This window comes from Theobroma umbraticum, unplaced genomic scaffold (genome assembly GCF_002168275.2).
Source record: "Theobroma umbraticum cultivar Fairchild unplaced genomic scaffold, ASM216827v3 scaffold_56.0, whole genome shotgun sequence".
Lineage (NCBI taxonomy): Eukaryota > Viridiplantae > Streptophyta > Magnoliopsida > Malvales > Malvaceae > Theobroma > Theobroma umbraticum.
In genome coordinates, this window is record NW_018397256.1 from 4,461,214 (window position 1) to 4,486,478 (window position 25,265).

The 25,265-nt window shown below is 32.2% G+C and overlaps 1 protein-coding gene and 1 pseudogene across 1 annotated transcript; one reads left to right on the top strand and one right to left on the bottom strand.

Moving 5' to 3' along the window:
- The window catches only part of LOC110410283 (mediator of RNA polymerase II transcription subunit 21-like), a 6,690-nt pseudogene extending 5,633 nt beyond the window's left edge, over positions 1–1,057 (top strand).
- Positions 1,058–8,739: 7,682 nt separating this feature from the next.
- Positions 8,740–10,847, bottom strand: LOC110410802 (P-loop containing nucleoside triphosphate hydrolases superfamily protein). Its single transcript, XM_021420677.2, is given in 3 exon segments — positions 8,740–9,337; positions 9,340–9,807; positions 9,810–10,847. Coding segments are annotated over 3 exon segments (1,527 nt in total). The 5' UTR covers positions 10,549–10,847; the 3' UTR covers positions 8,740–9,017.
- Between the last annotated feature and the right edge of the window lie 14,418 nt (positions 10,848–25,265).

Genomic DNA, 25,265 nt, shown 5'->3' on the forward strand with positions numbered 1-25,265 from the left:
AAATAAACTAATTATAAAAACAACTAAACATAACTAAATTATTATTCAAAATTAAGAACTTAGCTAATATTTGATAACAAAATTGAACTAAAATAATTCTATAAAATAGAATTATCAATAGGTAAGGATGAGTTATTGATTTGATTAGAATCATGCTTTTTCTAATACCATAATCTTAGAAATGAATAGAATAATCTTATGATTGGATTAAATCAGTTCCTTGTCTAATGGTCTTACGTCGGATGTTATCGATTGTTACTATTACTTTCAATAGTTTGATGCCTTGGTTGTAGCACTTCCATCTTCCGAGGGAAGAGACGAAGCTCAACTTAGAAAGATTGCTGAACTCCAGGTAGATAGAGTCTCGACTAAGATTACTGTTTTTTATCAGTTCTTAATTGTCATTTTCTTGTCATTTTTTTATCCTTGTACTTATTGTCCAGGCCAAAAATAATGCTATTGGCCAAGAACTTTAGAAGCAATTGGAGGCCGTAGGTACATTTTTTATCATTTTGGTTGTTTGCTAGATTTGTTGCCTTCCGTGTTATAAAGAAGGAATTTTGTTTCCAATTCGATTTCCCCTTTAGTGAATAAAAAACAAAGGAAATAAGTACCAAAATAGGTGTGGGATTGTTAAGACTAATCGGAAGGAAGAAAAAACCTAAAGAAAGGGAGGGACATGGAGTGAGGAACATGGAGTAGTTGCCAATAATGCCTAGACTCTGGTTTCATGTTGTAGTAGACAAAACTAATAGGATGTTTGCTCAATTGCTGTCATTCTACATACCCATTTCTTCTGATTTTCTAAAAATGGTACATATGTTGTTCTCAACCTTGCTATCTTGAAGTTAAGCATGTAACCTAAAGGATTAAGTTCCCCACTTAAAAACTTGGGATCTAAATTGTACCTTAGGAAAAGAAAAGTTAAAATAAAGAAAAATCTAACAATCTATATGCTTTTATTGTGTTTTTGGTGCTAGAAAACGCTTTGAAACAGGTGCAAGAGTTGTTTAGTCAAGCAATAGATAATTGTTTGAAATTGAAGAAACCATATTGAAGTAATTACCTAGAGAAATTCTCTTTTCTTTTTGTTGTCTTTAAATGTCTATAATCCTAAGCACTCAAAGGTTCTATTGTACGTGCTTAAATTTATGCAAGCATTTTGTTATCCACCAACGAGTTTTGGTTTGCCTTGTGGGCTCTGATTCCTAGCTCGAGTTTAGTTACTCTTTCATGTTTATGAAAAGCTACTATATGCTCGTAAAAGTAAGCCTGTAGAAAGTATGTCTTTCTAAATTATGAAAATCTCCTATGCTTTATGAGTCTGTTACCATTTTTTTCTTTTGTGCTTTGTTATTATGTTTGTGCATCAATTCTATTAATTTATCTAATTTTGTTTTTTTTTTTGTGAGCAAGTCTGGTGTGGATATCACATACATCTTACATTCAAACCTTACAAATCAAGAGAAAATTTGTAAAAAATCATCATAAAGTAACTTTGAGGTTAAGTTTAATTTTTTGAAATACTGTTAATAAACTTGTCTTGACGAATTACTTAAATGCTTATATTGTTCTAATTTTGAGTATTTGTTTAACTATTTGCCATCCCACATGAAAAGGGATGATATGAGTACCAAAAAGAATGATACACCTTATTTTTTTCCCCTATATGGCTATTTTGTACTTTGCTAGGTCCACCTAAAGCATTTGGATGGTCAGATTAAAGAGAAAATAAAGCTCTTGTACTTACAATCTTGTCTAGTTCTTGCATTCATTCCATTTCATCCATTTTAAATCTTAACTATAGTAGGTTCCTTATTTATGTCTACTAGTAAATGAGTTAGTTAGTGTTATTCCTCTATCTTGCTATAGGTAATTTTTCTTCTTTTTTTTTGTTACGTAGGTAATTTCATGTTGTTACCGTTTGATTTAACAACTTTGGCCTTTCTTAGCCAAATGCTCATGTGGAAGTTATCTAGGCCAAAATTTGGCTAGATAGGTTTCTGAGACTATCTCCTACTGTGAATTGGGAGGTCTTACTATTTCTTCATCTAAGGGTCATATAAATTGAAGAAATGATATAATTCTTTTGGGTTGTTAAAGATATGATCTAAAAACTATTATATCATGCATATCATCATGCAGAAAAGTTTTCTAACTAGCCAAAGTTTCATGTGTTTTGCAGCTGTTTGGACATAAATGCATTAGTGACGAGTTATATTTATTTAAGCAAGCTTATCTTCTAATTTTTATAGTATGTGATAATAGAATTGCCTTAGTTATTTACTCAATATCTTTGTATGGAAGGGCAATGAAATTGCTTTCGTTCATTTTATGATGGCACAGTTTTTAATATGATAATTAATTAAAAAGTTGCCCTAAATGTAAGCGGTTTATGAAATTTTTTAATGCAACATAATTAGATTTCTTCCTCAATGGTTATGACCAATATTAATCATCTACTTGGCTACACTCAAGTTGTTATTGTATATTGCTGAGAACATGATTTGGCTTATAGTTTGTTGGAGTTTGACCTCTTTGTCCTTGAACCTTAATTCATTCTTTTTCATAGTTCAATGATTAGTTCTGTTCCTAAACATTTTCCCATCTTTTATTGATTTTTGTTAAAGTAATGAATTTTATTCGCTTTATTGGCTAGTTATTAGTATCACTAATCCATGAAATCCTTTGCCTCCATGCAATCCTTTGCCTCTATTTTGTTTGCCTAGCCAAGTGTTTTGCAACCCTTATTAATTGAGAACTGCAGTGTCTACGTTGGATCTTGCTAGGTTAATATTTGATCATAGAAGCTGAAAGGAGCTTTTCTTGTACTTTATTGTTAACATAACCCAACTGGGAATATTTTTTTTTTCTCTTTCTTGGCCCACACAAGATCTGGTGGTTGGATACATGGGTGTCTAAAATATTCTAAAATTAGTATGACACGGCATCTACAATATGTTACAGTCAGGTACCTTCTCTATTACAACAAGTGCACAAGGCTTTGTTTTCAAATCAAATCAAATCAAAGAGGACAAATAAGTTTTTTTAAGTTGGTCAGTGCATATGCTTTGTCTCATTTTTTTTAATACATTAGTTAAAGCTGCAAACTTTTCTAAGTGCAGCCTTAACTTAAGGTTACATATTTTTCACCTATGGTTGTAATTGTTTTGCAACAAAGGTCCAAAATATAGTAGTGTATTGAGTGGCTTGTCTTGTTCTTATTTTCATTAGGTTAGGGAAAGTTTATTCAATCGAAATGAGAGTGCTATGTTATGAGTTTTATGTGTTTTCTTAATTGCAGTTTGAATATGTTGTGCTTACCACATCTACTGAAATCATGAACATGAAGAAGCAAAAAGAAAGAATGTTGGTGGAAAAGTACTTGACTTTTTCTATTGAGACAAAGTATATAGTTTGTATCTAGTTGAACTCAACTTGACTCATTTAGGTATTGGTATATATTTTGTTATCTAATTGATCTCAATTAGACTCATTTAAGTATATATTTTGTTATCTATAGTTCATCTCAACTAGACTCATTTAGGTATATATTTCGTTATCTAGTTTATTTCAACTAGACTCATTTAGATTTTATGTATATTTTGTTCATCTGGTTGACCTCGAATACACTTATGGTATTATTATGTTGAATATATTATGGTTGATTTCATCAAAATTATCTATGGTGATGGATTATTATTGTTAATGCTGTCATGTTATGTGATGGTGACATTATAATGTTATGGTAGTTCTATTGTCACCAAAATTAATGATTCAATTATGACAAGTATGAAATTAGGTATTACATATTATTTATTGTGATGGATGCAATTATTTGTGGTAAATATAATTTATTGTGATAGATTATTCTATTAATGATAAAATATATTAAATTAGTGCCAAAAATCTTTAAAAATCAATGACAAATTTTTTTATTAGTGGCAGATCAAATAATTCACTAACATAAGTTAAAATGGATTTGGTGAATAATGATAAAAATTTGTGAAGAATCAATGACGGATTTTTTGTGTGATAGAAATTTGTGACAAAACAATGACAAAATATTCTCACATTGTAGCAAATACTAGTGACGGAACCAATGACAACATTAATACGTTGTGACAAATACTAGTGATGGAATTATTAACAAAATAGATTTCGTGACATAATGTCCTGACAAAATGAGTTAGAGTATTTTACAACTATGGCAGAATATTGTGACAGGTTTAGTGACTGTTTTCTTAAATCTGTGATAGAATGAAAGACAGACAAGTGTCTAAATTAACAAAAACTTATGACAGAGGGGTCGGTTTACTTTGCAGTAAAATGTTTTCTGAAAAACATTTTCAGGACTTATGCTTGTTTGGAAAATAGAAAATTAATTCCAGATGTAAAATATTTTACGGGTCAATAGGGTTAACCACGGGTGTAAGACATTTTCCAAAGAACAACAAAAACAATTTTATACTAGGTTTATGAGTATAAGTTTGATGAATATTAATATTCAATTTAAAATATTAAAAAATAAAAATATTAATATTTAACTTTAAAAAATTTAAATTAAAATATTAATATTTAAATTATACAACACTATTAAAATTTAAAAGATATTTTTTTAATGAAACCATTCAATACAATTAAATTTTTTATTTATAAATGGAATAAATGTTACTAATAATTATAATAAGAAATATTCCAATAATCATCAATTGATGAATTCACGTTTAAAATAGGTTTAAATCTTACTAATAATTATAATAAAAATATTTCAATGATCGTCATTTAATGAATACATATTTATAAGTATAGGTTTTGGATATTTTATATAATTGATGAATATTTATATTTTTATAGATATGATAAAAAAAGTGATAAGATGGAAATTTTTTAAAAATTAAAGTTTGTTTTCATTGCAAATATGCGGTGAAATGCATTGGAAAATATTATTATTGATTTTGTCCATTTTCATTTCCATTCTTACTTTTGATCCCAAATAAGTGAAAATCAAATATCAACATTGTTTTGTGATCAACTCTTATTTATTATTTTAACACCTAAATAACTTTACTATGATGAAAAATATTTTACATAAAATGATCCAAATAATAAAAAACATTAAATTTTCATCAAAAATATTTTACTTCAGCTAGTCATTTTCCGGTAACCATTAGAAATGACACTAATCTATGATAGTAAACTCATCACTATTTAGTGATAAATTTGAAAAATTTTATGACAAAAGTATCAATGAGGTGACTTACAATGTGAAAAAATATCCGTCACTAATTTCTATTTGTGACAGACTTTGGACTTTCTGTGATGGTTTCTTTTGTCACAAAAACCAATTTTTCTAGCAATGTTGTTTTTTCTTTTGGACATTAATGTCTCATTGTAACTTATCTTTAACTTTTTTAATGCATTAAGAAGCTCTAGTGTAGTGTTTTCGTATTGTAAAAGAAAATTATGCAATGTGATTGTTGCTTTGAGTGCATCTTTGCATGAAACAGACTCCAGTACAAAACTATTATCATCAACTTTATTTTCTCTATCATTTTCCATAATGTTTTCAATAATTTACTTGTCATGAATAATGATAATTCGTAATTCAGTAATTAGATAATATTCGTATAATCACAATATACAATATATGTATTAAGTTCAATGTTTTGAAAAAAAAAAATCTTAAGAAATTAATTTTTTATGAATTAATAAATTTTCATGATCCAAAGATATTAATTTATAGAAATTTTATTGTATATATATTTTTTTAACTATCAAATATTTAATACAATATAATAACCCAAAAAAATTTTAAAAATTTCTTTTTATTAATCTCTTGTGCATGACACAACTAGGTGTAAATCAAGAGGATATTGTGTATCCTGACTTCGAAAGCATTGCCTTTCTAATTCTTTTTCCTTATCTTTTCTGTCTCTTGCTCTACGTCCAAGGAAAAAACTTAAAGGAACAAACAATTGATTATGGCATCAAAGGAAAGATTTAAAATAAAAAAAGTAATTCGAATATTTAACTTAATGACAAGTGCATGTATCATATCATTTAAATAAGTATGGATGTTACAAATTTGAGAGTTCAACAAGCAATTCTATATTTGCTGGTTGCATGACAAGCAATTCACAACTAATGAGAAGCAAAAATAAGAAAATATGAGCTGCTGAAAGGGTCCCTGTGTTCCCGAAAGAATGACGAAGAAATGCATATCATGACACAACTAAGAACAAGTCGTGTTAATCTGAAATAGAAGAAATTCTCACATAACAGAAGGTAGATGCTCGCTTTTGTTACTCCAAAAGGAATCCCAACTTGGTTTCACTCTTTTTGAATTTTTTTTTTAATTTTTACCTTTATCGGATACGCTTTCGAAAAATGATAGGCAACAGCGTGGTTGGCAAATCAGGCTTCAGCAAGCTGGCTGTATAAGTCATAATTCATTGGTACGGTTTGTTTCCCTCGTCAGAAAAGATATGTGCACGTCAGTCAACTTCTGCTAGAAAAGGTAGCAATAACCTTCACATTTTTGTTCTTGTCTACAACAGTTATATCAATTTCGGATTTATTATACCTCAATATTTTCAATGCAACTAAAGTAGGTAATCAGTATTTTATTTGTAATTTCTTAATTGAGTTGTGAAATATAACTACTGTATTTTTTGCTTTTGTGTAATATTAAGTTTAGATTTATCTTAATAATCTTGTAAATGACTTGAGTGTTATGATCCTCAAATCATATCAAAAGTTCAATTGCCTTATTTGATGAGTTAGTTTTGAGATTTACAAATTATTCTTTGTTAATGTTAATTTCAAATAAATAGTTTTTATTGGGTACAAAATATTTTATTTTAAACTAAAAACTTGGCAAATCTATCATTCAAATTTTGTGATGTATAAAAAAAAAAGAGAGGTAATATAGCTAGATCGTTTTTAAATTTTAATTAAAATTTCATCGAGTCTATTAATTTTGAAATAAATAATAAAATTTAAAAGTATAAACATTATTAATAAAAAATATGAAAAAATTAAAAAAAAAAATTTCTTCAAACAATGTGATTGGCTGATGTACTCCTATTTGTCGACTAATTACCCCATGACACATGCTTCTCAAGGGAGGGGAGCATCGCTTAGGTGCTCCTCTCTTGTGGGGAGCACCAGTCGGTGCCCTCTTTTCCTACTTGAGTTATTTTTTATAAAAAATTATATAATTATAATTTTTAAAATTAATAAAAAATAAAATTATTTTTAATATTATTAAATTAATAAAAATATTAATAATTAGATTTATATATTTAATGGTAGATATTTTTAAAAAATAAAATATATATTTTAAAAATTAAGAAATTCATGTAAAATTTTGATTAAAATTTTAAAAATTTAAAGAATTCTGTCTTTGATGATTCCATGATTTACACGATTATTTCTAGGTTGAGGGGTTGTTGTCAGCTGTCAAGACGTAGGCCAAGCTCTATGCTAGGGCTTGACAGCCCAACGCCTTTACAACTCAGTATCAAAATCAACAATTAGGAAAAGGTCAACTTATGCTCATTATAAAAGAAGACTTTCTAGTTGCTTTTCTTACTCAATCCTACTTTTCGCAACACAAAATCTGGTGCTCCTTGGGTTGTTTTACCTTTTCACTGTGTTTTGCCCAAATTATCCCTAAAAAGAGTCTAATCCTATCCATTAACCACGTCAGTTTTCGAAAAGGCAAGCTCTTTTCCCAGAAGGAAAGGCTTTCGTTTGCAACAGACCCCAATTTCCCCATTGGAAGCTGCCAAAGCGAAGTACCATGTTGCGAGTTCAAAAGATTTCGAGAATAACTCAAGCAGGGTTATGAAAACTTTCCCACTTGAGTCTTGGTGAAACGAGGGGGACATGTCCTATACCTATTGTCTTTCAAAAACTATTGCAAATTTGAAATGAGATTGATTGATGCAATTAGGAAAAGACCGTTTAATTTAACTTGATGTCACCATTGTTCGACGCACCAAAGTATCTGTTATTACATTATTATCAAGCATTAGAAAACAGAAAGCAAGCCTTTCATAAGCAATAGCAGAATTTGCTTTTTGCTAAATATCAATGTGAAGTATGAAGCAAAAGAAAAAAACTAGCGTAGTCAAGAATTAATTCCAACGGAGTAACTTGGATTGTTAGAAAAAACTTAACGGAAATCATTGGTCAAGGCAAATTTTCATCATCATCATGGGCTTTACAAGGAAGACTATGAAATCCTTGACATTTCACATCAAATGCATATTAAGAGGATTCATTTGACTTAATTAGTTGAATAAACTTAAAAGTAAATTATATATTGGACAAAATATTAGTGGTTTCTATATTTTTCCAATTTTCCATCAATGAAAGTGTAACTAACTAATCATGGTCATAGTTAACCCTGCTTGCAGCCGAGAAACAAATACCCTGAAACAAGGGAAGAATGAGGTTGATGTTGCTCTAACATTGAATGCAATGATACCCCAAATTATGAACAGTTCCCATGTAGTTGCTAGTCTGCCCATGTGGAATGTGCTTCCCAAATGTGTATACAAACACCTACTAACTAGCAATGTTTGATTGAAGGGTTATTTCTATACCATTCCCCAAGATGATTTTGCAATGAAAGCATGTGCTAAGGATTGCAAAAGACTATCAAGTAGTAACACAAAAGAAAATCCCACATGGCCAACCACGCCCACATGCCAATAATCTTATCTTTGCATCATATAATATTAATTTCATTATTAAACTGCTCAAAAGATAGATATACCAAACATTTGTAATATTGAGACCAATCCTTTTCCTAACATTTTTTTTCTCCTCTCAATTCTCTCTAGTTTTTCATTCCCCCACATCCCACCAACAAAATTTGAAAGATCTTTAGTTAGTACAAATTCCAAAGAACAATCTGCCTTTTTCACCTTCAATCTTTCTGAAGAAGAGGGGAAGAAAATAAAAAGAACCAAATTAACCTTCACTTCTGTTTTTTTTTGGTACTATCACTTTATCTTCTCTTCATCCTCCTCCTCTTCTTTCTTGCAAGGCTCTTCAAATTCAGACCCTTCTTTAGGACTCTCCAAGGCCCTTTTTTCCTGCTCTTCATCTTCCATATCATCTGAATTTTTCTCCCTCAAACTCCCACTTTTCAAATTCCTTTCTACCCTGGTCTTCAATATCTCCAACAAGTCACTGACAGCTTTTTGCTTGTATCGCCTGTTCTTGATTAAAACTTCACTAATATCAGCTGGAGTCATCTCTGCCTTGTCAACTACTTCCTCCAGTTCCTTCAAAACATCATCATCCAAATCACTTACCTCTACCCCAAATAATTTTTCAACAATATCTTCAATGCAGGATATGAACAATAGCTCATGTAAATATGCATATCCATCCTCCCACTTCTGAGCAATGCAGGGTCAAGCTTCTCAATGTGGTTTGTTGTGAACACAAAAATCCTTTCACTGCCACAACAAGACCATAACCCATCAGTGAAATTCAACAGCCCTGAAAGAGTGATGGAATTTCCTCCATCTTCACCACAAATAGAACCTGACCCGCATCTTATCTCAGGGTCATAGTAGTTCCTTGTGCTTGGATTGTTGGTAATCTTCTTCCTGTTAGTCAAATTAATGGAACAATCGATATCTTCAATCACAATAATCGACTTGGAACTTGTTTTCATCAGCAGCTTCCTCAGCTCAGAATTATTATGGACCTCGGTCAATTCCAGATCATAGATGTCATAACTTAGGTAGTTTGCCATGGCTGCAATCATGCTGGATTTCCCTGTCCCGGAGGACCGTACAGCAAATAACCTCTTTTCCAGGCTCTCCCAGTCTTCTGATAAAAGGATTGACCGTTGGCGAAATCCATAAGATCATCCATGATCTCTTGCTTTTTGACAGGATCCATAGCCAATGTGTCAAAAGTGCTTGGATGCTTAAATGGAACAGACTCCCAAGGATGCCCCCTGGAATCCAAAGACCCACCACGAGAATTCGTGTACAAAAGCCTGTCTTGATTCTTCCTTCGGATTTCATTAGCCTTTTCCATTATGTAATCCAGGTAGGAATCAAGAATCAAGGACTTGTCTCTCTTCTTGATTCGGAGAGTGAACCCTCTCTTCTCTTCAGGCAATGGTCGCCAAGAAAAGGTTTGGGATTGCCTTTGGGTCACGACATGTTCCCAAAGCACAGTAACACCATTAAATGTATCGATGATGCAGTCATTGTTTGAGAGACCGAATGTAATGGCGCTTGAATTGAGAGCACGAGTCAGGCTCAAGCGGCTACCGTTGATGGAAACGGAGGAACTTAGATAGAGTTGGACTGCGTTGTAGAGTTCATTGGTGTTAACGCCGTCGATTTCAGTGATGTCAAAGTAGCAGTAGGAAGAGAACAAATGGAAGATCCGATTGAAGAATTTGAGACAGGCAAAGCGAAGTTCTGGTGGGAAAATGACTTGAAGGAGGCTCTGGCAAAAGGCCAAAACCCCTAGTAATGAAGCAAAAGAAGTCCAGTACTCTTTCATTATCTGTGTTTTTGGATGGTTGGTTTTTGTGTTTTTTGGGAGGAAGAAGCTGTAGAAGGAGAAAGAGGCAAGTGAATGGTAAGGGAGACAATTTTGAGTGATTGGATGGTGCTGTTTTGAAGAGAAGAGAAAAGGGTATTTGCTTAATTTATAGACTAAAACTGGTTACTTGTGGAATTTTTGAGTGGAGGGTGGGAGACTTGTTAAAACTGGAAAACTTGTGGAGAGAAAGGGAGGGAGAAAGGCGAAGGAATAAAGCAAAAGGAGACGCTCAAAAGCGGTGGTTTTGAGATGGGAAGAGATTGGCTGGCTATGGGGATATAAGTACAAGGAAAACAGCAAGGTGGCGAGGTAAAAAACAAAAAGGATTTTTGGAGTTGTGAGTTGGGAAGAGATCAGAGATGGGGCCTATCTCTGTTTTGGAGGGTTTTGGCCTATAGGGCTTGAGTGACTTACAGGGCGTTTGTAGGCTACCTACTTGCTTTTCTCATAGCCTATTATGAAGAATTTGAATAAGTGGCTGCCTGGGAAGACTGAGGATTGTGAAATAAGAGAAGAGATGTCTCAAGATCTGGAAAGAGACAATGAATAAGGTTTAAATAGGATTCACTGCTGGCCGCAGGCTTGGAAGCGGATAACAAGAAATACCCACTTGAGTGAAAATATACCCTAACGTAGTGTCATTATTTTTGAATAGGTGATAGAGATATGTGCATGTGATTTGCCAGGATTTTTAAATCCAAGAAACTCATCACTTACTAAACTACCAGATAAACAGCAAACCAAAATAGAAAAACAGAATTGAGTATCCAAGTAAACATATGGAAGGTTAGAAAATGGGATCCACTTTCCTTCCTGCCCACATATCAAACCTGTTACTATTATATGTTAATGATTTTCGCTTCTCCAATATGGAAAGTTTCTTCTCCTAATGGACTGCCATTAAAATGCTAAACAATATGCATCAAGTTTCCTTGACTTCATTGAGGAAAATCCACAACACCTATCAATTATTAAGGTTAATTCCTTTACAATTAAAGAATAACGATTGCCTTGTTTTTACTTTTCTGAGATTTGAGAATGCTGTTAACAATGTCACTGCTTAGGGCTCACCCTCTTTTCAAAAAATTTCTCTCTTCGGGATTTTACATCTGGTCTGAGGCCAATTCTGAGACTTTAAAACAAGGTTTTTATGTTAATTTGGACACTCTTTTTACAGGTGTCTTCGGGTTAATGGCCTAGGCTACTGACTCTTCATGTACAAACCCATCAAGATATAGGTTTGTTATGATGGGCAATGTGCAGAAACGTCTGGTCCTCTTAGCCTGTCTGAAACGTCTCAGACAAACCTTTTATTAGCTTTGTTTTCTTTTAGTTTTCCCAAAACAAATTAACTGTGATTTAATAAGATGGTTAGGTATTTAAGATAGATGATTATTATAAAGGTACAACTACTACAGTACTCATAATCAAATCAGGCTACTGCTAATTAAAACCTACGTGCTATCACTTTGCGTGCAGTCACAACCCAACCCTGAAGGTGTTCATCATCCATCAGGCGCCAAAGGAAAGACTTGAAAGAATTTGGTGAACCCTTTTAGATGGCTAAAAGAGAAAAAGAACAAGACCGCCAAAAACCAACCTTTCTACATCTGTTCGATCCAATCCACTTGTTTTTAACACTTGCTCGACTTTTGCTTGTGCAGAGAGCTTCATAGTGATCTTGACCAACAAAAAAGGGTTAAAGATTAGATATTCTACAGGACAGAGAGATTAAAATAAGAAGGAAAAAGGAAAGGTGGAAGAAAGTATTATTAGTTTTAGGACCACCTTAATTTAATGTCCCATTGATTTTCGAGACCTAACAAAGATCAACGTATAAGATTATAAAATGAACTTAGAAATTTATAACTTAAAATATGGAGGCTTTCGAACTGCAAAGCGCGTGGTACACAGTCTCTCTCTCTCTCTTCTCAGGGACACTGAGGTCACTAACCACCTGCATAATAGTATCTTGAGCCAGCTATATGAACATCATATGAAAGTGAAATACTATGCAGTAGCAAAGAAAAAAAAAACAAGTTAAAAAGATAGGATACTACTAGGTGATGAGGAGAAGTGATAAGAATGGATCTCTATTCTCCCATCAGTTTTGTTTTGTTTGTTTGCTTTGGTTTGGACAAGTGACAATGTGACAGACAGACCAAGAGGCAAGACCATCCAGAGAGAGAGGTGGGTTATAAAGGGCTCAATGTCCCAGGCCCCCTTCTTAATTTGCATTGTTTTATCAAAAGAAAATCCTTTTTGGGTTTGTTTCTGTGACCCTTTTGCATCATCCAGTCACCTGCAGCATGCTCAAGCCAATATGCCCACAACCTCTCAGCACAAGTAAAGCTCACCCAATAAGCAAAGCCAAAGCCAGAAGCCAAAGCAAATTTCCTTTCTTTCGCTCTTACTCCCTGTCTTTTTTTTTCCTTTGTGTGTTTCAGTATGGCCGTACTGAATCACATTCACGTAAACCAGTAAAATAGTTGCAGATACAGAATGGCAGTGGCCAGTGGGGGAAGAGATGTGAGAATTTTGAAGGAACAGTGTCATGCCCACGTAAACCAAAGAACACTCACAATAACACTGTTAAATTTTGGGCAGAGGCTGCAGACAGGCCTAGGCCACCGCACATGCTCCTTCTGCATACGCTACTTTTCTTTTCACAGATGCTAGGGGCAGTCTCTTCTCGCTTGGACAATCATCCTTTTAACCCGCTCTATTAAAATACCCCACGTCATTGCCATTTTCAAACTTATAACCGGCAACTGATAATAACCGGTTTCCTCACTTGTCGAGAGTTCATCCAGAGATAATTTCACTTGTTAAAAGTCAAAAGGTTCTAAAGCCTCTTAAGCCCACACGTAATCTTTGTCAAATTAAGTAACAACCGATGGACTCCATTTGAATTTGGACGTCATGAAGTAATCCACTTTCACAGTTGACTCCATCAACAGAAGAGCAAGGCTCCGGACCCAAAACCCTCTCAATACTCTCTCCAAAAAACAGAACCTTATAGACTCCAAGTTTAAAAAGTGAATATTCAATTTCGGAGGGGAGAAGAGCAGCTGTTTGCTTTGTTGTCGTTGGGGCGCGGATGGGATCGAAGGTGATAATCTAGTGTCAACTTTTGTCAGACTGTAGCATAAGTGTCAAGGTTTTTCACGTGGTGGGAGAGGGTGGGTTGGCATCGGTCCTAGAGGTATGTAGGCTGCAAGGCTACAATCCTATTCGTCTAGGAGGAGGAGTCTTGTTCTCTTGCGCTCCATTTTCTACTTGTGATTATCGTCAGGTTAAGGTCACTGGTAACTTCTTCAAACAAAAAAAAAAATGAGACAATGGCAACTTAATAAGTTGTAAAACTTGAACCAAAACTCCATTGATCTCTAGAGTTTACTCTGCTTTTTGCTGCAGGAAGCTGAATTTATACACAGCTTTAATAGTGGCAAAATGAAACCCATTAGTATTCCATTTTGATTTAGACAAACTGTAACAATTCATCTTATCACCAAACCATATTTTGTTATCACAGAACATTTATTATTAACTTTATATTTCATTATTTACTCTTATCCTCTGATTTTCTTTACTATTATACAAAATTAGGCATCCAATATTCCTTAAAAGAAATTTTAAATATAATTAAGTTGCCTTTCACTCCTTAACCATCCAAAATCGTGGTGGATCAATTATCAAATAATCTTGCTAAAGTCGAATGTGATTATCTGAATGAAATTCCCTTCCTTAAGTCAACTATCCGAAAAGCCTTGGCAAACTCTTAATGTGATGGTGCGAATAGATTGAGTAAATTAAGTCAAGCCTCCTACCTTCATTGAATTTCTATAATTTATAGAAAAGAAAACATTCACGGTTCCTCTTGTCTTCTACGCTTTGCCCCCCCCCCGCCCTTTTTCAAAAATTTGACTGTGAGATTTCGATTTTCAATATTGTGATTTTGTTTGAACAAGTTCAAAATAATTAATATAGCTTCAAAGATTTTGTAAGTCGAAAATTTTCATATAAGATTACATGAAGATTTCAACCTTTAAGAAATAAAAAAAAAGATATATTAGTTGACTGACTACAGGGAAAAATATACACAAAATGAGGAATTAATTTTACAACAGAAAACCTCTTTTCTTTGTTGATAAGCTCAAATTAGAGTTTTGACTTTGGTGGGAAAAAATGTACCTTTATTCTCCGCCGCAACTTTCGCCCACTATTTCTTCACTTTCAACCCAAACTTTCGATGAATTATTATTATTGTAATCATGTCAATAATATTGTGTCCTCCCCCAGTCATTCCAATTTGATTAAATTGATTGCCCAAAAATTAATAAAGATGAAACTAAGAAAAGTATAAGAATTAATGAGATTAAACCTTTTACCTACACCCACACATTTACAGAATAAAATAGTTCTTTTATTATTAAAATATTAAAGTACAATAAAATTTTGTTTAGAGCTTGTTTGACATGATCTTTATTAAATTTAAAAGTTATTATAAAGTACTTATAAAAAATAATAATCTTTATAATTAAATTAAAACTGTTTGATAAATTTACTTTTATAATTTTTTTTATAAATAAATTATGTGACAAAATAACTTATATAAAGTTTAATTTTAATTAAAATTATCATAGAGAGTATTTGTAGGTTTTTTTTACTTTTTTTTCCTAATACTCTTTACAGAGAAAGGTAAAAGAGAAAGAAATTGCAATTTGCGTTGGCGAAGCACGATTTGTCGAGAGAGAGGGAGAGGGAGATTGATTGAGAGAGAAAGAGGTATTTTTTGAGAAAGTAATGTTTTGATTTTTTTTAATAGACAAGGATATTTTTGAAACAAAAAGAAAAATTCTTCTAAGAAACTGGTATGTTTTCAAAAGAAAGCCTAAAGCTTTTTTTTTTAATTTTATTTTTGAAAAAAAGTTATTTTTAAAAAACTTTTTAAATTTTATTTAATCTGACTTCTGTTTTTAAAAGATAGATAAGCTGAAAAAAAAACCGGGATAAACAAGTACTTAGTAATTTTCTAAACCAACCCAAAAACCCATTGTACAACTTCTCTCAATAGTCTCACAAAAACACTCACCCCCTACCTAAAGCAAAAGACAAAATTACAAGCTGTTTCCTTTCTAAACTCTCAAAAGCACAACTCACTCTTCTAAACTTTAGAGATTCATTTTTATAATATAAAATATCAAAGTAAAATAGTCTTAAGAATTAATGTAAAAAAAGTTTAAAACTATAAAACTATAAAACTATACAATGTTAAAAAAACTCCAATTTGACTTAAATTCAAACTCCTTAAATTTATTTTAGTAGTTGCACCTAATTGTAACTCTCCAACTCTATTTACTTTTGAACACTTTGAACAACTCTCCAACACAATACTTTCCAAATCACCGACCTTCAAAATTACTTTGACTACACATAATGAATCAAGTATGGTCTAACACTCAGTTCCACAAACGGCCAATGCAGAGGTGTAGTCGTCGAGTTAATGGCATTGATTGACTTCGAAGATGGATCTTGATAACCTTTCCAATTCATCAACATTGACAAGATTTTTCACCTTTCCATGATTGTTTACACCAGGGGAACCTTTCATCACTTCTTTAGTAAATGAAATTTTACTTTGGTAGTTACCATCCCCTGTGCAATAATCTCATATCTTTGAGGCTTCACTTTTTAGATGATACAAACCGTTATGCAAATTCCTTCTCATTAAGATCATGTTGCCTTGCGAGACTTTTACCATTTCATTACTCGTAGAAAATTCATACCTTTTGGAGTTTAATAGGTTAAATGATATTAGATTCTTACACATATTTAGGACATAAGTCACACAACCCAAAGAATGCACAACCTCATCAAACATTTTGATTCTCACAACTCCAAGAACTATGACCTTTCACTGTTGACTTATCATCCAAAGTTAAATTCCTAATCATCCCTCTTGAAGCAAATCAAAATAATCCTTTTGGAAGCATACATGAGTGACACATAAGATATCTAAATACCAACCATCACTAGAATTTAGATTCATATCTTCTAAGATTACATGGACAACACAATCATCATTGCTAGTAGTGAAAACACACTCACCTTTGTTCCCATTACTTTCTTCCTTTTTTCTAGGACAATTCCTTTAAAGATATCCATGCCAATTGCATTGAAAATGCTAAACATTACTTGATCAAAACTTGAAATCTTTAGATCCCTTGTTTGTTGACTTACTTTTCTGAACCTTAACCACAATGTCAAGTGAGTTGAATCTCTATCAGTTTCTTTACTTTTCTTTTAAGCTTCATAAGACATTAATGTTGCTTGTGCTAACTTTTAAGTTATTGTATTTGTATAGTAAATTAGGGATTTCATAAATACCTCATAGGAGTTTGGAAGTAATGTTAGGAACAACAATTCTTTCTCTTCTTTCTCCACCTTCATGTCAACCTTTTTCAACTAATCAAAGATCTCATCGAACTCATTCTTATGCTTCAAAAGGTCTTTTTCTCCTCCATTTTTAAGCAATACAACTTTTGTCTAAGTTACCACTTGTTGGAAAAACTTTTTCACCAAATAAATGTTCTTTAACTTTGCCCACAATTTGGTAGGGATTCTTCATCAATAACATGATTGAACAAGTTATCCCCAATACAAAGTCAAATAGTGTTAACACATCTTTCCTTTAAGGTTGTGCATTCAACATCCTTCATGCCATTGAGTTGCTTTTTCTTTTTCCTTAGCAAATGATGCTTCAAAACTTGTTGTATAAAGATATCTTTCATCCTTTTCTACCAATACCTAAAACTAGTTTTCCCATCAAACTTCTCAAGTGAGAAATTTGTAGAACTAGTAACTTTTGACATTCTTTGCTAGCTTTCAAATTGACCTTAGTTTTGAAATGAAAAAAATTGAATGATCTAAATATGCTTTGAATTGAATGAAAATGATTTGAACTTGAAGAACATTTCTTAAAGTGTTTGGAAGTTCTTTGTGAAAAGAAAAATCTATTTAAACACTTTAAAACACAAGTTCCCTTTGTTAGAATCAACTTTTGTAAGTGAAGTATCGATTCTTTGTATATTGGAAAGCAATATTTTCTCTTTGAAACAAGAAAGAATTGACTTCTCCGTAATAAAACATCAATTCTCGATGAAAAAAAAAACTACTTGACGAGGAAGAATACCCCTCTTTTCTTACCATTGGATCACCAATGATTTTACCCCTTGATTAGGATCACCAATGATTTTACTTTCATCAAGCTCTTTTCTTACCATTGGATAACTAGGCTCATCTTTTTCAACAAGTTGTTCAATTTGTTGCTTTTCATTTTGTGGTGCTTCTTCATTTACTTATGATCCTTCAATATTGAGATCAAGCTCTTCAATTTGTTCTTGAAGGATACCTAAGTCATCATCATAATTTTTCTTTCTAGGAAGAGGGTTAGAATAATCAAATAACACATGAATAGATTCTTCAACAATTAATGTCCTTTTTTTAAACACATTATAAGCTTTAAAAGTTAAAAAGTATCCTAGAAAGATTCCTTCATCACTTTTTAACACCAAATTTTTTAAGGTTGTCTTTTCCATTATTCCGTACATAGCATTTACAACCTAATGGATGAAAGTAAGAATGTTAGGTTTCTTCTTTTTGAAAAGTTCATAGTGAGTTTTCTTCAATGTTGACCTAACCATTACTCTATTTACAATATAACATGAAGTATTAATGACTTTGGCCCAAAAATACTTAAGTAAATTGTTCTCACATAGCATGGTTCTAGTCATTTTTTATAGAGTTCTATTTTTTCTTTCCATTACCCCATTTTTGTTGTGGAGTCTTAGAGGCTGAAAAATTATGGTTATATCCATTTTTATCATAAAGTTGCTCAAAACCTAGGCTTTTAAATTCTTTTTCATAGTCACTTCTAGCATTTGTTATTTTGTACCTTTTCTGATTCTCAACTCTTTTGTAGTAAAAATGAAGATTTTTAAAGCTTCATCCTTGTGAGCAAGAACGTAAACCCAAAAAACTTACAATAGTCATCCATTATTACTAAACCATAATTCTTTCCACCTAAACTAATGGTCCTAGTTGGTCCAAAAAAATCTATGTGAAGTAATTGTAAAGCTTTAATAGTGGTTACATCCCTTTTGAATTTAAATGAGCATATCCTATGTTTGCCTTTAGCACAAGCATCACAAAGTTTGTCATTTTCAAAGTTTAGCTTAAGGAGTTTTATTACAAGATCTAAAGTTAATAGTTTTGAAATTGTGTTCATGCTAGTTTGTCCTAGTTTCTTATGCCATAACCAACTATCCTCATTTTTTTTAGCCATAAAACTTACATTGTTAGAAGAAAAATCATCCAAGAAAATAACATATGTATTATCTTATCTATGAATATTCTTATGCTTCATTTTAGATGCACTCTTTGATTGATATGATGACATATTCATTTACATGATGAGGTTGTTTGCTTAAGTATTGCATTTGCATATTATTTCATGCACAAATATTATCAAAGCCAAAAGTAGTTATGTTGTTGAATTTATTGTTCCTCTCAAAAGGCAGTTCAAACAAAATCTTTGAATTCCCAAAGATGCTTGCGTGCAAGAAATTGATTTCTTAACTCCCTTATCTTTTAAGAATCGATTCTCATCAAATGAGAATAGACTTTTCAAAGCATAAAATACCTTTGAAGATCTTTAAATACTGAGAATCAAATTTTTCATTTTCAAAAGTCAATTTTTAAAAAATCACGGGAACCTTTAAAGAAGCTAAGGTACTAAAATTGACCTTAGGAATAGTTGAAGTCAATTTTGAACCATTTATAAGGACAAAACGTTTGAACTTCAAACCTTCAAAGTATGATTCCTCTTCACAAAAATTATATCCAAGCATTATGGTTCCTTAAAAATTTCCCTCTAATCATTTTGACTCTGCAAAAAGTAACCCTTGGTTTTTAAAAGGTTTGAATCTATTCAACAAAACCCTACATTTTTAGATAGGTAAATTGATTGCATAGTGTCTTTTTCAAAACTTATTTTCTTGAGAAAAGAAGAGTTTATTCAACACAAGCATGCCTTCTGATATCCAAATCCTCGATTCTTAGTTTTCAAGAGGACTTTAAAATCCATTCTTTCTAGTCAAAAATTTGTCCAATGGCTCTTAAAAGGTCAAGAAAAGAAAAAGAGAAAGCACTGATGACTACCTCAAAAATTTTGAAAACCCAAATACCAAACCCCTTTGATGTAAACTTTCGAACCAAGGCAGAGAAGAAAGTTTATGATGAGGTCTACTCTAAGAAGAAAGTGATTCACGGGAGAATCATCGATCTGTAATGGTTCGAAAATGAGTTTAATTTCCCATACATTGAGAATCTAAGAAGGTTGGGCTGGTATGAGTCCTTGAGCTTGAAGAAGCTAATATATGAGAAATTGGTATGGGTGTTTTACTCAAATCCAACCATATTTTATAGCGAGGATGATGATGATCACAAAATGGATCACAATAGGTCTTTCTTCACCTCTGTTGTTGGGAAGGAACGAATTATCACACCCACTCTGTTGTAGAAAGTGCTAAAACTAAAGCCCATAAATAGAAATGCTCTCACCCATATGACTAAATAGAATGAGATTTTTGAATTAGAATTAAGTGTTGAATTCATGATTGGTCCTATCATTACCCCAGAATTCCTAAACAGTCTTACCATTTTAAATGTGGTTAACAAAATTCTGCACTTGCTTGTCATTAGCATTCTCAAACCTTTTAGGCAAAGGCATATATCAGTAACAGTTGAAGACATGTGGTTTATGCACTATATTAATAGAGGTACTCCGATCAATGTTGCTTAGTTTATATATCGAGACATGAAGATTTTGACCAAAGGAGGAAGAAACAATTTAGTGTATAGAATGTTCATCTAAAAAATGCTTGATATTTGAAATATCAATGTAAAACTTAATAGGGGTGTAATACAAGACGAAATAAAATATCCAAACAAGGCATCCCTTGGCAGAATGCAAATTGAGTAGTGATGCTGTTAGCAATCAATGGGTAAAGAAAAGTACGCAACAGGAAAGTATATCTTAAGAAGAAGTAGCACCAAAGCAAATGTCAAATGTCTTCACTCAACAAGCTACAACACAACTTTTTCCTGCCATAAATGTGCCACCACAACCATCAAATGATTTTCAAGCAACATATGCTTAACCTCTACCATATGTCTCAGAACTCTACATGGAAAATGTTGCATATCAAAACTTATGTATTTCATTGAACAAGTAGGAGCAGTCTTCTTTGATGAAACTTATTGAGGTCAATCAGAAGCTTAAAGACATAATGGTTAATTATATTTACAATTCTGAGAATATGTTCCTTCATTGCAGCTATTCTCTCAACAAAATAAATAATAAAGTCACAAAGCTTCAAAAGGGCATGGTAAAATTATTAGAAAAATAGCTAGAGCTCACCAAAGACCAAGCATAAATAAATGTGAAACTTAGAACCTCACCTTTTAAGCCACCAAAGCTAAAGCCTCTACCTCTTTCACCAAAACCCATACCACCTTCATCACCATAAGCATTGCATCTACATACATAATTAACTATTCCTTTGTCCTCAATGCTTATGCTACTCTATTTTTCTAAACTGTTTCTTGTATCTATTTTAGTGATCATTGAAGTCATTTCCTTATTTCTCTTCTTGTATTATATATATTTATATATATATGAAACGTTTGATTCTCTTTGCTACTAACCATCTTGTGCTTCCATGAGCTTTAAACTTGATCAAGACTTTGTATTCTACCTCTTTTTTATACAACAACAAGGGGGAGAATTGTTGGAGTAAATTTGCTAAGCTTTCTTGTTTTAATGCTAGATAATAACCTGAAAATGCTTTTTAAATTTCTCAAATGTTTTAGGAGGTAAGCTAAACTCAATGGGACTTCTTCACAAGCAAATTTGGCTCTTAATTTTGTCATATCAAAAAAAAAAGAGATTGTTAGTTTTAAAATTGACCTTAGTTTTGAAATGGAAAAATTGAATGATTTAAATATGCTTTGAAATTGAATGAAAATGATTTTGAACTTGAAGAACATTCCTCAAAGTGTTTTGGAGTTATTTGTGAAAAGAAAAATATATTTGAACACTTTAAAATACAAGTTCCAGCTGTTAAAATCATCTTCTATAAGTGAAGCATCGATTCATTATATATTGGAAAGTAATATTTTCTTTCTGGAATACGAAACAATCGACTTCTTAACAAGGAAACATCGATTCTTAATGAAATAGAAATCTATTGGAAGAGGAAGAATCAATGATTGAAGAAGTATAGTCGATTCTTAATAAGATAGAAACATAGTGAGAAGACATTGAAAATGAAGAATCGACTACTCAAGTATCCAATGATCAATTTTCAAAGTTATAAAGAAAAATTAGAAACTTGTTGAAGAAGCAAAGAAAGAGAATAGGACAAGGATGGAGTGAGAAAAATTGAAATTGAAATTTCAAATTCGTACTTAATGGATAAGACTTTTGAAGAAGGTAATGATTGATTATCATAAAACAGAATACTCCAGGCTTGAAGTGAAATAGGAAGAATCAACTACTCGAAAATGTACTGATCAATTCTGGCCAAAGAAAAAGTATCAAACTCTAGTAAAAGCGAGCATAATTGATGTCTTAAGAGTAGAAAAATTGATTCTCAAGAAACTGAATGTCTCAACTTGCAAAAGAATTGAGTTCTCACATATCCATTGATTGATTCTTGAAGGTCCACTAACACAAATCAAGTGACCTTGACTTTTAAAAATTGAGCAAGCATTTCTCTTTATTGGGCAAAAATGAAGAAAACCTATAAATACCTATGTGAAGGACATTTTCAAGTGAAAAAAAAATCTTGAAAGAAAAGACAACAAGAAAATCATTCTAAGAGGAGAAGAAAGCAAAAATCTTCAAAATGCATTCCTTTTTCTCTTTATAGCAAAACTCTCATAACAAAGCATCATTTCCTGAGCTTATATTCCTTGATTGCACATCAACCTTGTTAAAGGTTTAAAGCTGTGTAATCCACTATTGTGAGGTTATTCCTTCATAGCAAAAGGTAGAATGATTATTCCTTCTTGAAAAGGTAAAAAAGTTGTGCTTGATCCGTAAAAGGCAGTGTTATAGAGGTTGTGCTTAATCTTGAAAAAGGCAGTTACTTGTTGAGAGGTTGTGCTTGATTCTTAAAAGGTAGTTATTCATAAAATTTATGGTTGAACTTGGTTGAAAAAGGCAGTTGATAGTAGATACTCCTTGTGCTATCAAAGGATGGGACATAGGCTTTAGTGGTCGAGCGTCTATAAAAGGTGTGGCTTAATTTTTATCTTCTCCTTTATACTCATTACTTGCTTTTGTCTTCATCTTTTAAGCTTTCGTACTTTGGTTCTTAAGTTGTGATTTCAAAGTTTTCATCTTTACCTTTGTTTTAAAGAAATATCAAATTTTTCTCAAAGAACCAATTCACCTTGAACTAACATCCTAGTTGAATCTTAATCTACTGAACTCAAAGCTTTAATACCAATATGTTAAGACAATTACCGAAGATACAATAATAGGAGTTCAATGCACTATTCGTCAAACAAAAATGATTGCACAATTGATTTTTATAGAGGTTCGGCCCTTCTTTAATGCTTATGTCCTCTTCTTTTGCAAACTAAAAAGTTCAATCCACTCTTGATTAAAAATCAATACAAATGCCTTTTAAAGGATATGACACAACCACTCTATCTTTTAAAGGCAAAGGTATAACCTCCTCAACTTTTCAAGGTTAAGTTCAAACTTTGCCTTTTAAAGATCAAGTACAACCTCTCTAACTTTTTAAGGCTAAGTTAGAACATTTCCTCTTTTACAAGGTTAAAAGCAAGAGTAACGCTAGAATATTAATATTGCTTAGTAGGTACAAGATTGGAAGAGATGAATGATATAAAGATGAAGACAAATGATAGGAATGAAAGCACTAAAAGAATTAAATCACTAAAGACCTAGAAGCTTGGTAAAAGGATGTAAATCATTGCACTTTAGCTTGGTTTCTCCTTCCTTCTCTCCTTTTCCTTCATAAATCTCTCTCTTGAAGGATATGACTCTTTTCTTCTATCTTCTTTTTCATAAAAGTGCTAAGGAAGGCCTATATATACATAAGAAGCTTTTTAGAGTCATTGGGGGGTTAATTGGTGAAGAAAGTAATTGTTACTTGCCTTAATTTCATGTTTAACGGCTAATAGGGATTGATCCCTCAATCGCAAAAATTCAAATTTTGTGAGTGAGGGGGATCGATCCCTAACAAGCAGTAAGGGAATAAATGCATTCTATGTAAAAAAGATCAACCCTCAAAACCTAGGGATTGATCCCTATAGCTTAGTTCATGAAAAAAAAACTTCTTTTTGAACCCAATTTGATGAAAAACACTTTAATATTTCCAAGAAAAATTCATTTTAACATGAAGAACTTAAACTCAAAATTCATTCTAGTGATTTTGATCATGATTTTTTTCATTTTAAAACTATAATCGCTTTAAAGCTAATAAAACTAACAACTTCATTTGTGATGATCACAACAAGATAAAAAAAAAAGGGAACTTTTGTAGAATTTGATCCATCAAATTAAATTTTTCGATAATAGTATTTCTTTCTTATCAAATTTTTGATCAAATATATTTTCTACTTTTTAGATGTATTATCGACGAATTTCCATCAGAACTTTTTGATGAATTATCGAGTATTATCAACAGAAATACTCTACATGTATTTTAGCGATGAAATATATCATCAGTAATGGCATAAAACAAAAAGAAAAATATTTTCAACAGAATTTACATATGAAATCTGTCAAAAATGGTTTAAGATTAAAATCTTTATGTTCTTTTTCTTTCACCTTTTCAAATAAACCCTACGATCCTAAAATCACATCTGTTCCTCTCCTTCATCGATTTCCTGCCTTCCCCCTTGACTTTGATGACTCCACCTTTATCTCTTGTCATTGTCGATCTCTCCCTTCCTCCTCGATTTCCTCTTTTCCATATCGTTTTTCTCTCGGTTTCTTCTCTCCACACTTCTTTCTTCTCGTTTTCCTCACTTTCTGTCAACTCTCTCCCGACCTCTCTACACCGTTCTATCACGTTGCATTCTCTCTCAAACTGACGACTATGCAACAACTCTCTCCCTTCCTCCCTCTCTCTAAGGTTTTTTGTGTTTGCTGGATGTGGTTACTTGTGCTAACACGGCCTGAGCTTTGGGACCAATTGGCGTGGTGGTTCTAGACTGTGTTGTGTTTGCTGAATGTGGTTACCTGTGCTAATGTGGCATGAGCATTGGGAGCAATTGGTGTGGTGATTCTAAACTGTGATGGGTTATTGTTACATAGAGATATATATATATATATATATATATATATTCTGATAATTTTTTTTTTTGCATACAACAGTCAATTTGTTTTATACCTTACAAAGTATTTTAGTTAGATTATTTTATTTTAAGATTTAAGTTTTATATAGGAACTTAATTGTGCATGTGCTAAAAGTTGAAAATGAAAAGACTTTGTACGAGAATTCCTTTTCCCTTTTGTTCACAGACGACGTTTTCCGATCATTTTTACAAGAACGAGGAGTAAAAGCAACAAAAAT